Genomic DNA, 18,683 nt, shown 5'->3' on the forward strand with positions numbered 1-18,683 from the left:
TGCTGCGCGCACAAGAACGCCAAATTTATTCCATTACACATTATATTCCTGTCATCAATCTCCTCATATTGCAACAGGGAGAGGGAGAGAGAGATTATTTATTAATTAATAACAAGAGTGGAAGAAACAGCTCAAAATAGTGATGATTGATGAGAGGAAGATGATAAGTGGTCAAGGAGTGTTGGGGCCACCACTTCCAGGCTTCCCTTTTCTTGGATCGTGCTTAGGGTTGGGTTCTGCATAATCATAATCTTGCACCGCAGTAACAACTGTCATAAGCTTCCTTGTCTTCACCACTTGCACAGAACCACCCTTCACCACAAAATTGTTAGCGTGTGTTAGCAGAAAGCAATACAAAAGGAAATCCGGCCCGAACATGCATGTATTAACCATTTTCCACACTCCACACCCCACAACCACTGGCTGTTGAAACTTGAACCCCTAGACTTTTCTTACTTTTCCTTTCCTCACTTTTTCCCTCAAACCAATATAACCTTACGGTATCTTCTTCTAAATATACTTGTTTGTTAGTTTTGCATACGAGGAGAAATCAGCTGCTCCCGTTTGGAGCAACGCTGGGTTAAATCATGGCCTTGAGTGTGTTGCTGGGCCCATTTTATGTCACTTCATCTAATTCAAGGGGGAGGGCCGTGATCCATGTTCCATGGTTAATTTTAACCCTAATATATGCTCACCGATCACTGTGGATAGAAAAGAGAAGGACTAATTAATACCGGCAAAAAATCTTTTCTCCATTTATATTAAAAAAGGAAATTAAATGGTACGGTTCACCATGAATTGGACCATTTCTTCTTTTGTAGTTAGAGAGAAATCATCTCAGTACTTGGAACTAAAGCATTTGAGAGATGCACGCATTGCTCCGTTCCTTTTTATTGTATGGGTAATTAGGTTTATCCAGGAAAATGTTTTTCAGGTAAAAATTGGTCAGTGTTTTTATACGTTTATATGTTTTTGGTAATCTGAATAAAGAGAGCGGTGGGAGGGAGAGAGCATTGTCGGCATGTGAATATAAATTGTTTACCCACCTAAGCTATGCCTATGTTTGCTTTGAAAGAAAAGGTAGGAAAATATAGGGAAGTTTATACAATAAGGTTTATAAAGGTTTTTCCTACATTTTCCTGCCCTACCTGGCAAAACCGCAAAAGAACAGTGCCATAGAGAGACATTTTCCCCATATCACGAGCCCTCAGTAAATTGGTGATCATCACTATTACGTTACGATATCAAGAAACTGCTAAAAGACATCATTACGTATATGGGCGAACTAGATTATTGTGGTGGAAAGTATCCCTCCGTTTCGCTTCTATATATAGCAAAACCTCTAAAATATATTAATTACGGTGAAAAAGTATTTCCTTAATTATTAAAAAGTTTTGTTTTCGTAAGGTACTGATATTAATTGGTTTCAACTTCAAGGTGAAAATATAACTAAAGGCATGAAAAAAAAAAATATATATATATATATATATATATATATATATATATATATATATATAGGAGAGAAAAAACCCTGGCTTAAGTTATAAATTAAATGCAGCACCAGACCGACTTAATTAAGAAACAATGGGTAAGGATGGAAGTGCCAGTTGCAGTTCAATTGATGGAAAGATTATAAGGAATAGTGGGTATTATGGGTTATCCCTTTGGCCTATTTGGAATATCAATTTTCAACAAAAAACATGACTAAAGTGGCATCTTATATAAAGAATAGCTAGCATGATATTTGTTAAAGAACTTCATTGTTTCTATACCCCATTTCAGTAATCAAAATTGAGTTAATATTGCTGATGGTTTGGGTATTGCATATTGAACTTACAGAAATAAACAAACTATGGATATAATTGTTAAGCAAGAAATTGATTGAGCAACATATACAAATAAAAGCAATACTTATGCATATGGTAACCACATCCGGCCTGCATGCATGTTTAATAGAGAATTACCTCTTGAACTGATGGAAGTGTAGACTTCCTACCGTCCTCTAAGGCATGGAGGTTGTCTGCAATAAAATAAGGCAAAATTAATTTATATATGTGATCACATAATTAGTTAACCTCTGATTAGATGAAAAACTTTGCTCACTTGAAGAAGAAGAAGAAGAAGAAGAGGGCATGAAGAGTATGATGGTGAAGAGGAGAAGAAGAAAGGTCTTGATCTGAGATGGCATGGATGCTTTGCGTGCATTAGAGTTTTTGAGAGGGGGGAGGGAGGATAAGGGGTACTCCCTGTGGTTTTATTGTTATTCAGCGTGAAGATATTAAATGGGGCCAAGAAAGCTACTGTTATAGTGCAATCCACTCAAGACTCAAGAGCTTTATAGATATGTAGTGATGATGAAATGCAATAAGCATTAGCCACCTCAAAGAAACACGTCTGTCCTGTGTCCTTCCCCCTTTTTTCCTCCACTAAAAGCAGAGACGGATTTGAATTGTATGTCGGCGAAGCAATCTATACAATAATTCCTCTGCATTTCTTGCATGCCTCCAACTCTACCATTAATTTTCACCTTCTACCTACTATATATATCTTCACTTCTCAACCAATAAAATAACATACTCCCTTCTTCATTAATGACATTCCCAATAATGTTTTTATTCTTAGATATTGTAGTTGCACCCTGCTGGAGCACTGGGGGTAGGTGCTTTCTGATTTAAATTATTTTTCTTTTTGTCAATTATATTTCAAAATCAAAATATAATAGCTCCTTAAAATAAAAACATAGAAGACATGTTCTTGATTATATATCGTTTTTACACTATAAATTTTGTTTTTGTTTTGAAAACCATTCCATATTTTGATGATTTGAAAAAACATGCAACCATATTTAGAAATAAAATCATTTTTTTTATTGCTTTGTTTTAAAACAAAAAATACAGTACAAGAATATGTTTTCTTTTTGTGTTTTTTTTTTATGTGATGATTTTAAAATTAAAAATAGATATAGAAAACATTTATGTTGTACAACGCCCCCTAAGTAATGGGAAGGATTAAGAAAGAAACCTAATAAAGGGTGGTCAAGCAACCAAATTTTAATTAATTAATCCATGCATGTGAAATCATTTTTAGGGTAGTTTTTAGTGAATTCAGATTTCCTACCCACTTGACACTACAGCTGTATATTTGGAACATCTCCCCAAAAATGATAACATGCAAATAGGGAAGATGTTCCCAATGAACAGCTGCAATAATCAAGTGTAAGTGTGGGTATGGTTCTTATGGGCAAGAGATCCAAACTCTTTTTTAGTTTGGCGAGGCGGATGATGGGTAAGAGAGCACTTAGCAAAAACGAACCTTTTGACTCCCAACATGGATTATCATAGCTAGAGTCTAGCTAGAGAGATCAAATAAAACTTAACAATCACACCGCTGAGGACAAACTAATCACAATGATAATAACTATGGTTCCTTACTTTAGGCCTGTTTGATGCGTCTTTCCATGCAGTCTTTTAATTATTTACAATTTGGGTAGATCGATTTTCGGTCTATTCCCGTTTAGTTCATGAAAGATTTAAGTCCATTTCGGACTGATTTCAAAAAACCATAAATGAAGCTTTTTGCGTTTTTCACATTTTATTATCGTACGAAAAGGCACGGAAAGACGTATGTATGCCAAACTAACTTCAGACTGACAGAATACATTTTTTAACTGTCAAAACTAAGTAGCTAGTTGTGGAATTGGGGACAAGGGATTGTTGCCTGTCGGGGATTGGATTTAGAAAAGAAGATGAGGTGTCCACTTGATTCCGAGCTTATCAACATCCTACTTGCTTACCATTAAAAGACTATATGACCCTCTTTCATTCTGGCATCCAATTCAATGGCAGCCTTTTCTTTTTCTACTGGCCTATTGCAGCTTGAGTTTTTTTGTTTTCTTTTTCCGAAATCATTTCTTTGGATAAGGACGGAAAATGAGAGGAAGAGTTTAGCAAGAAAAGAAATTTATTTCTTTTGGGAAATCTATGATACCGGATGAGTTTTGACCAATCAAATCACCCCATTAATTTTGATGAATATCACTTGATTGGTCACCCCCATAGCAATTCATGGCTTAAAATGCTGATTTCTAAATTCCATTATAGAGTTATAAATATTCAAAATGTCAAAATCCCCATTTTATACATCAATGCCCGTCTATAAATTGACATCAATTTCGAGCTGGCATCTACCTCAATTATACTTTGGACCTAAAAATTCTAACCTTGGGCTGAACCATCATTCTCCCTAAATTTTTCCAATATTACTCTTTTTGGTATCATAATTGTACCCATTTATCTTTTGTCAAACTTCTTTCTTAAGTAGCATAGCTTCTTCTTCATTTTAGTGAAAAGAACGGATTAGCTGAACTAATAGCTTTATTTGGGGCTGTAGGACCAATCATAACGCTTCACACCAGTCATAGTTATGGGCCATATATATACATTTTATGGGCTTATGGCTGGTGTGGGGCATTAAAAATTTAAAATGATATATCACAAAAACCACACACCCATCACTGTGCATTAAGAACATCTGGCCATAATAAAAACATGTAAATATGGAGATATTCCTTAATCTGCAGCTGCAAAGGTTGTAAAATGGGTCTAGAGACTTGAAAGGCTTACTGGGTCACTGCTTAGGCTGTCTGATCCAATCTCATGAGTCTGACAATGTTGAGAATGACCATGCACATAGGTCTAATCTGAGTCATCTAACTCATTTAGCAAGACGAAAAAAGCTAAACTTCAAAACCCCTCCAAACTATGGGGTTGCGTCACTTTACTACCTCAACTATGGAGAAGTTGAAACACCCCTCGAAAAATTTTGGATCATATTCAGACTCAAAATGAAAAGGCAAACAGTTTTAATTTCAACATCCAATTAAATGTAATGAAACAAAATGGCCATAATATTCTTTAAATTCTGAATTTTTTTGGTCCAGCTGAGCTGATAGGTGAGGACCACAGCCACAGGGGCGAGTTATTTGGAGCCAAGGCGACTAAAGCCAGACTCGAGTTCCAGGGTGTGGGCCGTTTGGCAAAAAACCTAAAAGGGCAGCCCAGTGCACAAGTTCTCAACAATGTGGGGTTTGAGAAAGTACAGATGTACACAACCTTAGCTCTTTACATATATTTGAACTCTGGTCACCATTTCACAATAAAACAACCTAACCATTGCACCTGGTCCCACCCCCGCAAAAGAAGTAATTTGCATGTTACTGACATTGATTGCTGTTTACTGCCATGCAGTGCTTGGGAAATCACGTCACCATGCCCAGCTTTGTATAGAGATCAGAGAAGCATCGGCATTGCGCCACGCAAAAAGAACTAACATTGTTTATCTAGTTTGCGATACTATAATGCCCAACTTAGGTGCAATTTTATTTGCACTACTGAGAGTGCAAATATAAAATATGCACATTCTCATTTAATTTTGTTTTGCATTTTATTTTATTCTACTTCATGTCTTAATTTAATTCATTTGTATTCCAATCAAACAAAATAAGATAAAATTTAAAACAAAATTAAGTCAAAATTTACACTCAAATCATTTACACTATCATGATTTTGCAACAATGTAAATTTATTTGCATTACAACCAAATACATCATTAGCGTAAATAGATGTGACCACAACTGACAAGGAGCAAGCCAGTTGTGGGTGCTATGACACTATCGCACTGCAAGGATAAAACAAAAAATACCCATGAGGCTTTTATTTTGTTGTTTCATCACAGGGCTATGCCACTATTGTAGCAAATGTGGGTTGTATTCTCTCTCTCTCTGAGAAATAGGGATTCATTGATCAGCCCAAGGGGTGATGTGAACATCATCTATGATGCAATTCACAATCATAATCTTAGAAATATAGAATCCTATGACTAATTGTTAGTGAATTTCTTATAACCAATATTTCATTTAATATTCTAAAAGTTAGTTTTTATTCTCTATATAAATCCTTATAATTAATTTCAAGTTAGAGGCATCAAGTTATTCCCTTTGTTTTGAGAAGCTTAGAACCTTCTTTGAGAGTTGAGAAAGTCCTCCCATGGGTGAATGAGTCCCCAACCTTATTGTCTCATATTGTAAGGCATCTCATATTAATAAAGTTTCATCCAATTTTCTTTTTCTTTTTTCTTTTTTTTTTCAAGCAAATTTCTTCCATTATCTATCTTCATATTTGAGCTACATCACTATATTATCCATCAGATCAGATTGGGACCACCTGGATGTGGCTATATGCATCTCTCCCCCACCCCTATTGGTTTCTCACTCCTTGCATTGTCTTCTCCAATTTGATTCAGTTCAGTTCATCCATCCAAATTAAGTTCTAAAATTAGGTAGTTGCATTGCAGGCAGAGCCTACACTCTAGACTCTAGACTAGACCACCTACCTGTCAATCCTTTTCAATTTTATAAATGGACTGTGGATCAATCCACCAAACTCCAAACCAACCAGCCATCAAAGAAAAACATTTCTGTAAGAAAAAGGAAGAACCAAGCTAGTTATGAACATTGGGTTAATAGTTTGTAACAGCGTACCTTCATTACACTTCCCTCTTGAAGTTGAACCAAAATTATCTTTACATACCACACAAAGGCCAAAGGGGATCGATTCCACCTGGTGGACCAAATCCATGTGTGTTTGTTGCGTGTATGATTCTTGATGATGCGCAATTTGACACTCCCTGCTAGTGGACAGCTTGGGTGTTGGACTGAGTAGGTTGCATGACTGAACTACAAGAAGACAAATATCAGAGTGTTCGGGTTGCTTCACCCGGGTTGGGCATTCCGATGCTTAAGTTAGCGAATTAGTATTTGATTGCAAGAATGCAAGAAAGCTAGAGTGCCTAGAGAGCTAAATCATGCGTACCTTGTGAGGTTGAAGGAGAGGCCTTTATATAGGCAAGCTGTAGTGAGCCTCATGAAGCGTGTCCAAGATCTTTGGCTCGTCTAGTTTGGAGGTGGTTTCACGCCTAGAGGCAGACTCTGCATAAGCGAGTAGTGTTTATCCAATCGCGCCCAAAGCGAGCAAGGTGATAATTGGCTCTTCCGAAATTGTGATGTGATCCTGGGGAAGTCGTAGACGATAGTTTGCTTAAGGAGGAGGTCGCCCAACAAGTTAGGCAGGTCACTAACCGAAGTCAGGTCGGATCGGAGGAAGTAGGTCGCCTCTTAAGGAAGTATCAAATTGTGCACCATCAATTGGTGTCATCTGTGGGAAACGCTACACAAAAGCCTTATTCTCACACTTTCACTCTAATTACAAGCTCAATGGCATCTTCCAGCAACAACCCCATCAACAATGCCAACAACAACACACGCGTTGACAGAATCGGGCAATTCACTATGCCCCATCACGTAGAATCCCAACCTTCCTTTACCCATTATGAGTGTGTCTCTTATAGTGGTGAAGCCCTTTGTGGTTCCCATTGGGGTTGATGGTTGTCAGTTTCACGAGTTGGTGTAGTTTATTTGCAGGATAGATCTGCAGATGAGAACATGGGAGGGCCATTTTGTAGCAATGGTTGGGATGCAACAACATCAAGTCGTCAGGTAGAATGTGAACCAGAATTAGCAGCCCGACAACCAGAACCAAGTACAGAATCTACCTCGTCATCACAACGAGCCAAGCCAGGTCCATGTTGAGGAGTTGAGCCGAGTTGTAGCGTGGCTGGGATCGAAACAACCAGCTCGACTAAGGATTCCAGGAGAAGACGTCGCAGATGTACATGCCATAATGTAGGAAAGAGTCGTCTCACCCCGAACAACAACGAGGAGGAAAAGAAAGAAGAAAATAAGGAGGTGAGACAGATTGCCACCTCATCAGTGCAGCCAATGACCTGCACCTCACCACTAGCAACTGAGATCCTCATGGCCCCATGACCCAAGGATTTCAAAGCACCTAGCCTGGAATCTTATGACGGAACAACCAACCCGGTCGACCACCTCAAGAGTTTCCAAGCCTTGATGCAGTTACACAAGGCCAACAATGCAAGCCTTTGCATGGCCTTTTCGAGGCAGGAACATGTTAGAGCTGAGTGGAAAACAAAAAAGATTAGAAGATGAGTCAGGAACAACAAGTAGAAATGGAAAAGCAAGTTGCCAAGGCATAGTAGGCCCCCTGTAACCTTAGTAGCAAGTCGTCGCGGATAAGAAGCATGTCCCCCCACAGGAGTAGCAGATCCTCAGGCTGGCGTTCTCGCACCCTCTCATTCAGAACCATAACTACCCTGCACTAAATGCGAAGAGGGGAGAAATCCTGATGCAGATAAAGACAGCCGAGTACATCAGATGGCCACCTCGGATGAGAGGGAACCCCGCCAACAGAAACCCAAGCATATACTGCCACTTCCACTGAGACATCGGTTATGACACAAAGATCTGTCGTAACCTCAAGGACGAGATCAAGAAGTTGATCTGTCGAGGTTACTTGAAGCAGTTTATTAAGTATGAAGACTGACACTGACCTACCGACCAACAAAGACAAGTGCCACAATCGAGTAGAGATCAAAATAGGGACAAGCCTCCACGAAACCCACCACTAGCAAAGCGGCCCATGCGTGGAGCAATCAACATTATCACAGACGGGTCCATTGTAACTGGCTACAACACGTCAACTAGGAAGAACTCAATTTGGGAGCTCGTGCATGAGGACAAGAGCTCGCCGAAGTGCCCCCGTGTGGAGGAAGAAGTCAACCTCACCGAGGATGATGCTAGCGGAATCCAATATCCGCAAGATGACATCCTTATAGTCAAATTAGTGATAAATGATTTTGAGGTAAAACGGATTTTGGTTGGCTCTGACAATTCGAAAGACATCATCTTCCTAGAGGCATTCAAGCGGATGGAGCTAAAGAGGAAGCACATGCTCCCATTTGACAACCCCCTGGTCGGCTTCAGCAGAGAAGTAGTGCAGCCTCTAGGCCGGATAAGCGTATTAGTGAAAGTGGGCTCAACACCAAACCAAGTACACTTTGACCATGACTTCTTAGTGATTGCATCTCCCTTGCCCTACAATGCAATCTTGGGCAAACCAATCCTGCACGCCCTCAGAGTAGTGGTGTCAACCTACCATCTGTCAAAGAAACTTCCGACAAATTATGGAGTTGGCGTGGTTTAAGGTGATAAGCTCGAGTCTCGCAAGTGTTATGAGACAGCGTTGAAAGGGAAAGGTAAATAGGCCGCCCTAGGAGAATGGCAAGAAGAGAGCTCGTCCAATAGAGGATACAGTCCTGGTGCAGGTATTAGGTTCCGACCACGCAAAGACGATACAAGTCGGTGCTCACCTCAAGGAACCGTTGCGCTTTGAACTGGTAAGTTTTTTAATTAATAGTTTAGATGTTTTCGCTTGGTCAGTAGCAGAAATGTCCAACATAGACCCCTCTCTTTGGCTGAATGCTGACCTTTTAGTCAAACTAGTCCAATAGAGGGAAAGGAACCTCGCGGTGGAGTGTAGTGGATGAGGAGGTAGGGAAGCTCCTTGGATAGATCGACTGGTAGATGCAACCTTAGGGTTCAAGCTGTTGAGCTTCATGGATACTTACTCCGGTTACAACCAGATACAAATGGATCCCGTCAACCAATAAAAAATAACTTTTGTAACCAAAACGGGCTTATACTATTACAAAGTTATGCCCTTTGGTTTAAAAAAAACACTGGGGTGACCTACCAACATCTTGTAAACAAATTATTTCTTGATTTGATTGGAAATAAAGTAAAAGCTTATGTTGATGATATGGTTGTTAAAACCCAGTTTTTGTGCTCTTTAATTTCTGACCTAAACTATGTTTTTGATATTTTAAGGAAATATAACGTGAAGCTTAATCCAAACAAGTGCGTCTTTGGAGTCACGTCAGGCAAGTTCTATCAGTACATAGTGAACCAATGTGGCATCGAAGCCAACCCGAATAAAATCTAGGTTGTCCTAGATATGAGACCCCTTAGGTCGATTAAAGAAGTTCAAAGGCTAACAAATCGGATAGCCGCCTAGAACCAGTTTATGTCCAAATCGGTTAGGAGGTGCCTTCTGTTCTTGAGTTCACTGCCCTTGTTAACTAGGCCTGGACTCGAAAACGAGCTAAAACTCTACATTTCCGTGAGTGACGAGGTTGTTAGTTCACTCCTAATCCATAAAGTGGACAAAGTGCAATGACTTGTCTATTATGTCAGTAAGGTCCTAAATGCCACCGACACCAGGTACCCTAACATTGAGAAATTAGCCTTCTCACTAGTGCTAGCAGCCCGCAAACCAAACATAGGGTATAGAAACACTTGAGGCAAGTTTTACAAAAGCCCAAGGTGTAAAGGAGAAAATTTTGTAAAACTTGGGCTTTTGTCCTATTTTCTCCTTCTCTATGTGCCCATACTTCCAGGTGCACACTATTGTCGTCCTCACCAATAGACCCTTGAGGAAAGTTTTAAAAAATCCCAAGGTGTCGGGGAGGCTGACGAAGTGGGCATTCAAGCTTAGAGAATATGACATTCATCACGAGTTGTGTCCTATAATAAAGGCCCAAGTTCTAGCTAACTTCGTCTTCGAGTGCATGTTTAGCACATCGACCCCTAGGGACAAACCTATCAACACCTTGGAGGATTCAACCAGTGCAACACTTGTCCCGACCTGGGACGAAGAGCCTTGATTCTCTATGGACCTAGCAAGGTCAAATTAGAGTATGCCCTCCGATTCAAATTCTGAGCATCGAATAATGAAGCCGAGTTGTCGCTGGCAAAGGAGGTCGGCGCAAAACATCTTTTTCTTTGTAGCAACTCACAACTAGTGGTGAACTAAGTGAACAGGAAGTATGAGGCTTGGGAGCCTGCCCTGTTACCTATCTGGCCAAAACTGAACCAGGTGTTACGTGAGATCCATGAAGGTCTCTGCAGAGGACACTTGGGGGTAGGGTGTTGGCCCAAAAAACCCTTCGACAAGGCTACTACTGGCCTATAATGAAGACAGACACAGTGGAGTTAGTTTGACAAAGTGACAAAGGCCAGCAGCACACTAACATACCATAGTAGTCCATCGCCAACCTAAGGTACCTTACCAGCCCATGGAGATTCGCACAATGGGGGATAGATATCCTTTGTCCCTTCCCGCTTGCAACCGGGCAGAGGAGGTTCTTGGTAGTCGTGATGGACTACTTTACGAAGTGGGTGTAAGTCAAGCCACTGGTATCAATCACAATTCGAAACATGCAAAATTATTTTGGAGGAACATCATCTGTAGATGGACTCCCCAAGGTGCTGATATCAAACAACAGGAAACAGTTTGAAGACATCAAGTTTCAAAACTGGTGTGTCAAAATGGAAATTCAGCAGAACTTCACCTCGGTGGCCCACCCTCATGTGAACGGTCAGGCCAAGGTGACTAACAGGGCAATCTTCTATAGGCTGAAAGCTTATCTTTCCTGAGTAAGGGTTTGTGGGTTCACCTCGGTGGCCCACCCTCATGTGAACGGTCATGCCAAGGTGACTAACAGGGCAATCTTCTACAGGCTGAAAGCTTATCTTTCCTGAGTAAGGGTTTTTGGGTTGATGAGCTGCCTAGTGTTGTTTGGGCCTACCGAACTATCATCAAGATGGCGATCGGTGAGACTCCATTCAACCTAATGTATGGGACGGAGGTTATCATCCCAACTGAGATCAAAGTGCCGACCTTGTGGTTTGAGACGTACGACGAGGAGGCTAACGAGGATGAGCTACAGACTAACCTTGACCTAATGGAGGAAGTTCATGAATTAGCCTACATATGGACCACATCATACCTGTAGAAAGTAGCTCAGTACTATAATGCTTGAGTTAAGAGACACCAATTATGACTTGGCAACTTGGTACTCAAGAAAATTATGGTACTTGATTTCAGCATGGGAAAGCTAGGCCCTAACTGAGAAGGTTCCTACGGAGTTCTCAAAGTGATCAATGAAGGGACATACGAGCTCGAAACCTTGGAAGGGAGGCAAGTACCCCATGTGTGGAATGTTGACAACTTAAAGAAGTATTACTTGTGAGGAGTTCAAAATTCCGAGCTGCGTCTGCAAAAATTATGAATGATACAAAGTGCAATAGTATAGACTGGCCACTTCAGCGACCTGGTCAAACAAATGGACGAATAAGGGGAAGCCAAACTGCTTTCAGCTCTAAGGCCCCTTAAGCTGACCTCGAAAGAAGTTAGAGGCTCGAAAACTCAGTTGCTCTTCGATCTTAGCCGAGGAGATACCTAGCTTGGTAGCATTTTTGACTTAGCCGAAAACACAAGACTTAGCCAAGGAAGCATACAGTTCTTTAGTTCGACAAGCATTTTACACTTAGCCTATTTTTTTAGAAACAAAAAATAAAAGTTGCAAAAGAAGGCACAATGTGTACAAGAAAAACTGATCTCTTCATTCAAAAAAAAAAAGTAGTGTGAAGTACATGGCCATTGGAAAAAAAGAAAAGGGAAACAGTAGAGAAGGCAAAGAAAGAAAAAATATTCAGAGTATAGTGATTCTCAAAAGACATGAATAAGGATTCCCCACCAACAGCTACTCTTCTTCATCACCCTCCTCTCTGTCGCCGACCTCATATGTACCCTCGTCCTGCGCCTCGTCCTTGACCTCGCTAGCCTCCTCATCCAAAGTTATAGGTTCTTGGTCAACCTACATGGCCAGCTCATTCGGTACCAATCTAATCGATATAGTATCGAAATCAAAGTTGGGATGCAAGGACTTGAGGAAGTGGCAACATACCTTGAATCCCCTCTTCATAGAGAAAATGGAAAATGTCTTCAGTATACTTAGCTCATCGCTCTTCCAACTGGAGATCTCGAGTTCACACTTTGTCAATCATAGTAGCAATGGTCCCTTTGTCCTCCTCCAGCTCGCACTGCATGCCATCACTAAGCTTGTAGTAACGTTTATGGTCCTCTCTACACTGTGATGGGCCGCCTCAATGCTCTAGTGAGCTCCCTCCAATTGGGCCTGCAGAGCCTCTATGTTTGTCTGCATCTCCCGCCTTCAGCGCTTCGACACGATGACCTAATTACGCAAGACCTAGCCCATTGAGTTCGCCTGCAAAGAAGAAATGATAGTAGTGAGGCTTGGAAGGAAAGGAAGGCAAACACCAAAAATGAAGATCACATACTTGCATGATGCACCAAGTCATCCTTGGGCCGATGTCAGCAAGATCAAGCCCGCTGTATTACTTGTGGTCCTCACGAAGGAAAGGAAGGCAAACACCAAAAATGCTCTGGTGTGCTCCCTCCAATTGGGCCTACAGGGCCTCTATGTTTGTCTGCATCTCCCGCCTTCTGCGCTTTGACACGACGACCTAATTCCGCAAGACCTAGCCCATTGAGTTCGCCTGCAAAAAAGAAATGATAGTAGTGAGGCTTGGAAGGAAAGGAAGGCAAACACCAAAAATGAAGATCACATACTTGCATGATGCACCAAGTCATCCTTGGACCAACGTCAGCAAGATCAAGCCCGTTGTATTACTTGTGGTCCTCACGAAGAAGGATCCCCTCCCCACTTACAGAGCAGCTAGAGGATCAGTTAGACGATTAGTAATCAAAATGTCAATATTGGGCATGAATCGAGGTATATCAGAGTGTGAGGGGTCAGCGGTGTGCTATTTTAGAGAAACCCATGGCGGTGAGGCGGTCGGACATATGGCGACCTAAGCGGGCTCTATGGACATAGGGTCACTACCCCCTTCGAGGTCGACTACCTCAGGCATACGCACTGTAGGCCTCTCCTCAACATCAGCTGATGAACCCTCCATTAACAAATGAACTAAGGAATTAGCCACCCTTCTCTTCTTTTTTGAGGGCCTTGGCTACCGCCAAGATGGAAGCATCACTTGCCATTTCTGAGGAAACATACCAAAAGAAAAGTGAGTTAGTCGAGCTAAAAGATATCCTTCAATACAAAAACAAGTGATGATCAGGCCGACCTACCTACAGGATTTAGGACAGCCCAAACAAGCATAGGCTCAGCCAAGAATTAATCTATACTAACTGTTGGCGTACGAGGTGTTGGACCTCAAGACACAACTCTTCATCAAACTCAACCTTGGAAACTTTCTTGCCTTACGTCACCAAACGGTGTCCATAGGCTAGCTGACCTCCCGAGAAAGGAAGAAGTACCTACCCCGATGGTACTTATTCCCTCACCTTTGTTGGGAAGCCTCCCAGAAGCTTATAACCCCGATGGTAGCTCAAGTATAAACAATAGGGCTCATCAGCAACTCTCTTTATATTGCACAACCTCGAGAAAATATCTATATCCAGAGGGAAGTCAAGATGATAGCTGAGAGAGATTGTTCGCACAATGGTCCAGATGGACTTTGGGTGGAGTTACCCCAAAGAAATACCATAATGGGAAAGCACCTTGACAGTGAAAGGATGCATAGGAAACTAGAGGCTAGCAATCAACACCTCCTCAAAAACGCAGACTTCGCCCTGACCATGGGAATTGGTTCGGGCTAGGTAGAATGTAGAAATCATTCGGGATGTGGAAAGAAGACACCAGGCTGACGACCTCTTCCCCGCTCAACTCGCTGTGAAGTTGAGGTCCCTGTATGGGAAACTTGTCGATCTCGCGCCGAAGGCCCTTCCTCAGCCTGAGCAGAATAGGATGTCCCCCCTTCAGACTCACTTGAAGACATGACTAAAAGAAGAGGGAAAAAGACTCACTAGCTTTTTGGGAAAGAGAGACCGACTTTGCCTAACCAAATTTATCCCACCGAATTGACATCAACCTCCTAGTAGAATTCGCTTCCAATCTCTCGTCACACTCTCTCGTAAGAAAAGTCAAAGTAGTACGAATGGGCTCCCCTATTTATAGTCATGGGCATGAAAAATCAATAGATGAGGTGTCACAACGGAAGATCGATGGTCGAGATGATCACGCCACTCGTGGGCAAATTTGAATTTTAAAAAATTGGGTACCCAATTTGGATGCCCAATTTTAAATTTGAACTTGTTGTGCACTAGTTTGCCCTTGAGCCAAGTCGGGAAGATAGGTTGGGAGAATTGTGAGCCAACTGGATGAGTCACCATGGGTCAGAGATTGGCAGGAAGCTACTCCCTTCGTTGAACTAGCATCAACTCGGGAGTGGGGGCAATTGATGATGGGCGATTTGGCCCTCCAATGATGTGATGACATGTGGCATATCATGACAGTCGTGCAACATCTCAGCACCATGTAAGCAGACCTTGGGAGCGCTTCAAACACTTCGCGCCCACTTTGCTGACCTTGGGTCCTCGGCAGGCGAAACTACAAACAGCTTAGCAAGACATCAGGTCAACCTAAGAGGTGACCTGCTCCCGCTGATCTAACCCAACTTCAGTTAGCGACCTGCCTGGCATGTCGGGTGACCTCTTCCTTAAACAGACTATCATCTCTATCTTCCTCGGGATCACGATGCCACGTCGGAAGAGTCGGTTATCACCCTACCCGCTTTGGGTGCAATTGGATAAACACTACCTGCTTATGTGGATTCCTCCTCCAAACGTGAAACTACCTCTGAACCGGACCAGCCAAAGATCTCGGATGTGCCTTGTGAGCCTCACTGCAGCTTGCCTATATAAAGGCCTCTCCTTCAACCTCACAAGGTACGTGTGATTCAACTCTCTAACCACTCTAACTTTCTTGCATTTTTGCAATCAAATGACAATTCGCTAAATTAAGCATCAAAGTGCCCACCTCGGGTCAAGCAACCCGAACACTCTAATATTTGTCTTCTTGCATTTCGGTCACATGACCTACTCAATTAGACATTCGAGCTATCCGCCAACATGAAGTGTCAGATCGTGCACCATCAATTCTCATCTCAGAAGGCAACAATGAAGCTAGTACAAATGTCGTCGAAAGAAAAAGAATGTATTAAATCTCCTTATCATCATGCATGAGTCATGAGTCATGTGTCATGACAAGAGAGCGAGATATACATCATCATTATCATCTAATCTAAACCTTTCCCTAAATATGTAAAAGTTGCTTCAATCTGCCTATGGCTGTTGATCATGGAAAATGTAATCCATGACCTTCATAACCAAATCTAGCATGAAACTAATGGCTACTTGTCAGACATATCTTGAACAAATCTATACTACTTTAAAAACATGAATGGCCTCAAGAATATTTCTGAATTTTTCTAAGGACAAAATTTACCCCTCTATATTTAAATTTATTGATAAAAAATGAGGGCAAGTAGGGTAATTGGTTCTTGATATTAAATGAGTTGAAAAGAGGCAATTTAAAGATATTCAATTCATTCAATTATCTTTCATTAAATCCAACATTTAAGTTATTGACTTGCATTCATGTTCATTGAATCATATTTTTAAGTTATTTTTGTTTATTCTCATCATTAAGATCCATACTTGATAAATTAATAATTTCAATAACATAAAAGCTTATACTTTTAAAATCCACCTAGCAAAAATAGTGTTTTCGTCTAGGTGGTGGTAAGAAATTAAATCATTTTGGGTCAAATGGGTTAATCCATGTTTCCACGACTAAATAATAAAATTAAAAAATAGATAGAATGAAAAAAATAGAAAATTAAAAAAATTGGGAACATTTTTAACACACATATTAAACAAAAATAAGTATGATAAATAAGAAATGTTTTTATTAATGATGGAAATGGAATGTAAAATTTAAAACCAATTGGAAATAAAAATATTTTCCTTTTCTCTCTCATTAAGTCCTATATTTAAGATATATTTTTCTCATCATTAAATTCTTGTAATTGAATCTACAATATTAATTTTAATAGTATAAAAATAAATATTTTGAAAGTAATTTGAAAATAAAACCATTTTCTTCACTCCCGATGGTAGGCAAGCAATTTGACCATTTGGGGTCAAATGGATTAATAAATAACGCCATAATTAAATAAAAAAAATTAAAATAAATAACTATGAAATGTAAGAAGTATTTTTATTAATGATGAAAATGGAATGCCAAATTCAAAATATACCTAGAAATTAAATGATGTCAAAGTCAAATAATAAAATTTTTAATAATAGAAAATATAAAGAATCACAAAAATAAAAAAAAAGATAGAGAAAATTTTGGGCACATATCTAATGTTATATATTTATAAAAAATAAAATATTGGGTACATCTTTAATATTGTGCATTCATTATATTAAATAAAAATAAGTTTTATACATAAGAAATAATTTTATCAATGATTGAAATGTAATACAAAATTTAATGTCAACATAGAAATCAAACGATTTTTATTTTTAGATGGTGGGTTAGTGGTTTGAGTCAAATGATACCATAGACAAACAAAAATTAAGTGTGAAAAGTAATAAATATTTTATATAACGTAAATGAAATATATAATTTAAAGGGAAAATTATAGTCAAATTCGGTTGTACATTTAAAATTAGGTTGGAGGTTGGTCTAAAAACCAACAAAACTCTAACAACCAACTCTACATTTCAAATTATAAAAACCCTGCCATGTCATCGGAGGCTTATGTGGCTGTTGCCAACATGGGACTTTCAATCCATGTTGGACACAACAAAAAACCTATATCAAAAATAGCTTTTTATTTTCTCTCCAACTCCCTTTGTCTCTCAATCTCCCTCCCTTCTCTCTCACGCTCATAGTCATCTCTCGATCTCCCACTCCCTCTGTCTCTCCCATTCTTAGCTTTAGTCTGTAGTCAAATCAAAACCTCTTTCTCTCTCTCTATTGTTCTCTCTCAATCTTGCTCATTCTTCTCCCTCACTTTCTCTCTCGATCAAAATCTTCTTCTCCCTCAATCTCTATCATTCTCCAGTTGGTGTAAATTTTATAGCCAAGATTTTCTTGTGAATTTTTATCAAATTAGTGTAATAATTTTTGAACCATACCAAGTTGGTCTCATGTTCTTTTATACGATCTGATTAATACCATATAAGTGTGTAAGAAAATAAAACAAAAGAGAGAGGGAGTGGGAGAGAAACTGAAGGAGAATGATAGAAATTAAGGGAGAAGGAGAGATCGACGAAGAAAGAGAATGAGAGAGATTGATGGAGAACTATAGGTAGAGAGAGAGAGAATGAGAGAAATTGATATAGAGAACGTAAATACAGAAACCAAAAACCATTTTTATTTATTTTCAAATCACATAGTCATTGAACATATAAAGATGACTATGAGTGAGATGGTGTGAGGGAGATTGAGAGAGAGAGAGAGAGAGACTAAAAACCTTTTTTTTTCCAATCACCCAACATTAAAGGGCAATTTCAGTATAAGCTTTTTGTTGTGTCCAACCTGGATTAAGAGTCCCATATTGGCAATAGCCACATAAGCCTCCAATGACATGGTAGGCATTTTTATTTTTGAAATGTAGAGCCGATTGACAGAGTTACGTTGATTTATGGACCAACTTGTACCCTAATTTTAAATTTACAGCCGACTTTGACTATAATTTTTCCTAATTTAAAACTCAAAAGCAATGCTATTTTTTATCTAGATGGTGGGTCAATAATCCAACTTTTCCAAGAAACCCATGATGTCATAATTGAATAACAAATATTTAAGTTTATTTTTAATCATATTGTTACTTTTGTTAATTTTCAATTTTTATCTTAACTATGATATATCTAAAATTCAAGTAATTAATATGAAGAAATTTTTTTCACGTGCAATGCATGTGCTTAATTACTAGCCCAATAAAGTGAGAACAAATCAGTTATAGT

The 18,683-nt window shown here is 39.7% G+C and overlaps 1 protein-coding gene across 1 annotated transcript; it reads right to left on the reverse strand.

Moving 5' to 3' along the window:
- Positions 1-2,301, reverse strand: LOC104604742 (uncharacterized). Its single transcript, XM_010269235.3, has 3 exons — positions 2,104-2,301; positions 1,965-2,020; positions 1-312 (listed from the first exon to the last, which is right to left on the reverse strand). Exons 1-3 carry the CDS (start codon positions 2,186-2,188, stop codon positions 172-174), a joined length of 282 nt encoding a protein of 93 aa, XP_010267537.1. The 5' UTR covers positions 2,189-2,301; the 3' UTR covers positions 1-171.
- Positions 2,302-18,683: the final 16,382 nt, after the last annotated feature.

The sequence above is a fragment of the Nelumbo nucifera genome, chromosome 1 (genome assembly GCF_055504915.1).
Source record: "Nelumbo nucifera cultivar China Antique chromosome 1, China Antique-T2T, whole genome shotgun sequence".
Lineage (NCBI taxonomy): Eukaryota > Viridiplantae > Streptophyta > Magnoliopsida > Proteales > Nelumbonaceae > Nelumbo > Nelumbo nucifera.

Bases quoted from the DNA above. Each gene is read 5' to 3' on its own strand.
- LOC104604742 (XM_010269235.3), bottom strand. From the start codon at position 2,188: ATGCCATCTCAGATCAAGACCTTTCTTCTTCTCCTCTTCACCATCATA. The intron at 2,021-2,103 runs GTGAGCAAAGTT...ATTTTATTGCAG, and splicing joins TTCTTCTTCTTCTTCTTCAA to ACAACCTCCATGCCTTAGAG. The intron at 313-1,964 runs GTAATTCTCTAT...TTTGTGGTGAAG, and splicing joins CACTTCCATCAGTTCAAGAG to GGTGGTTCTGTGCAAGTGGT.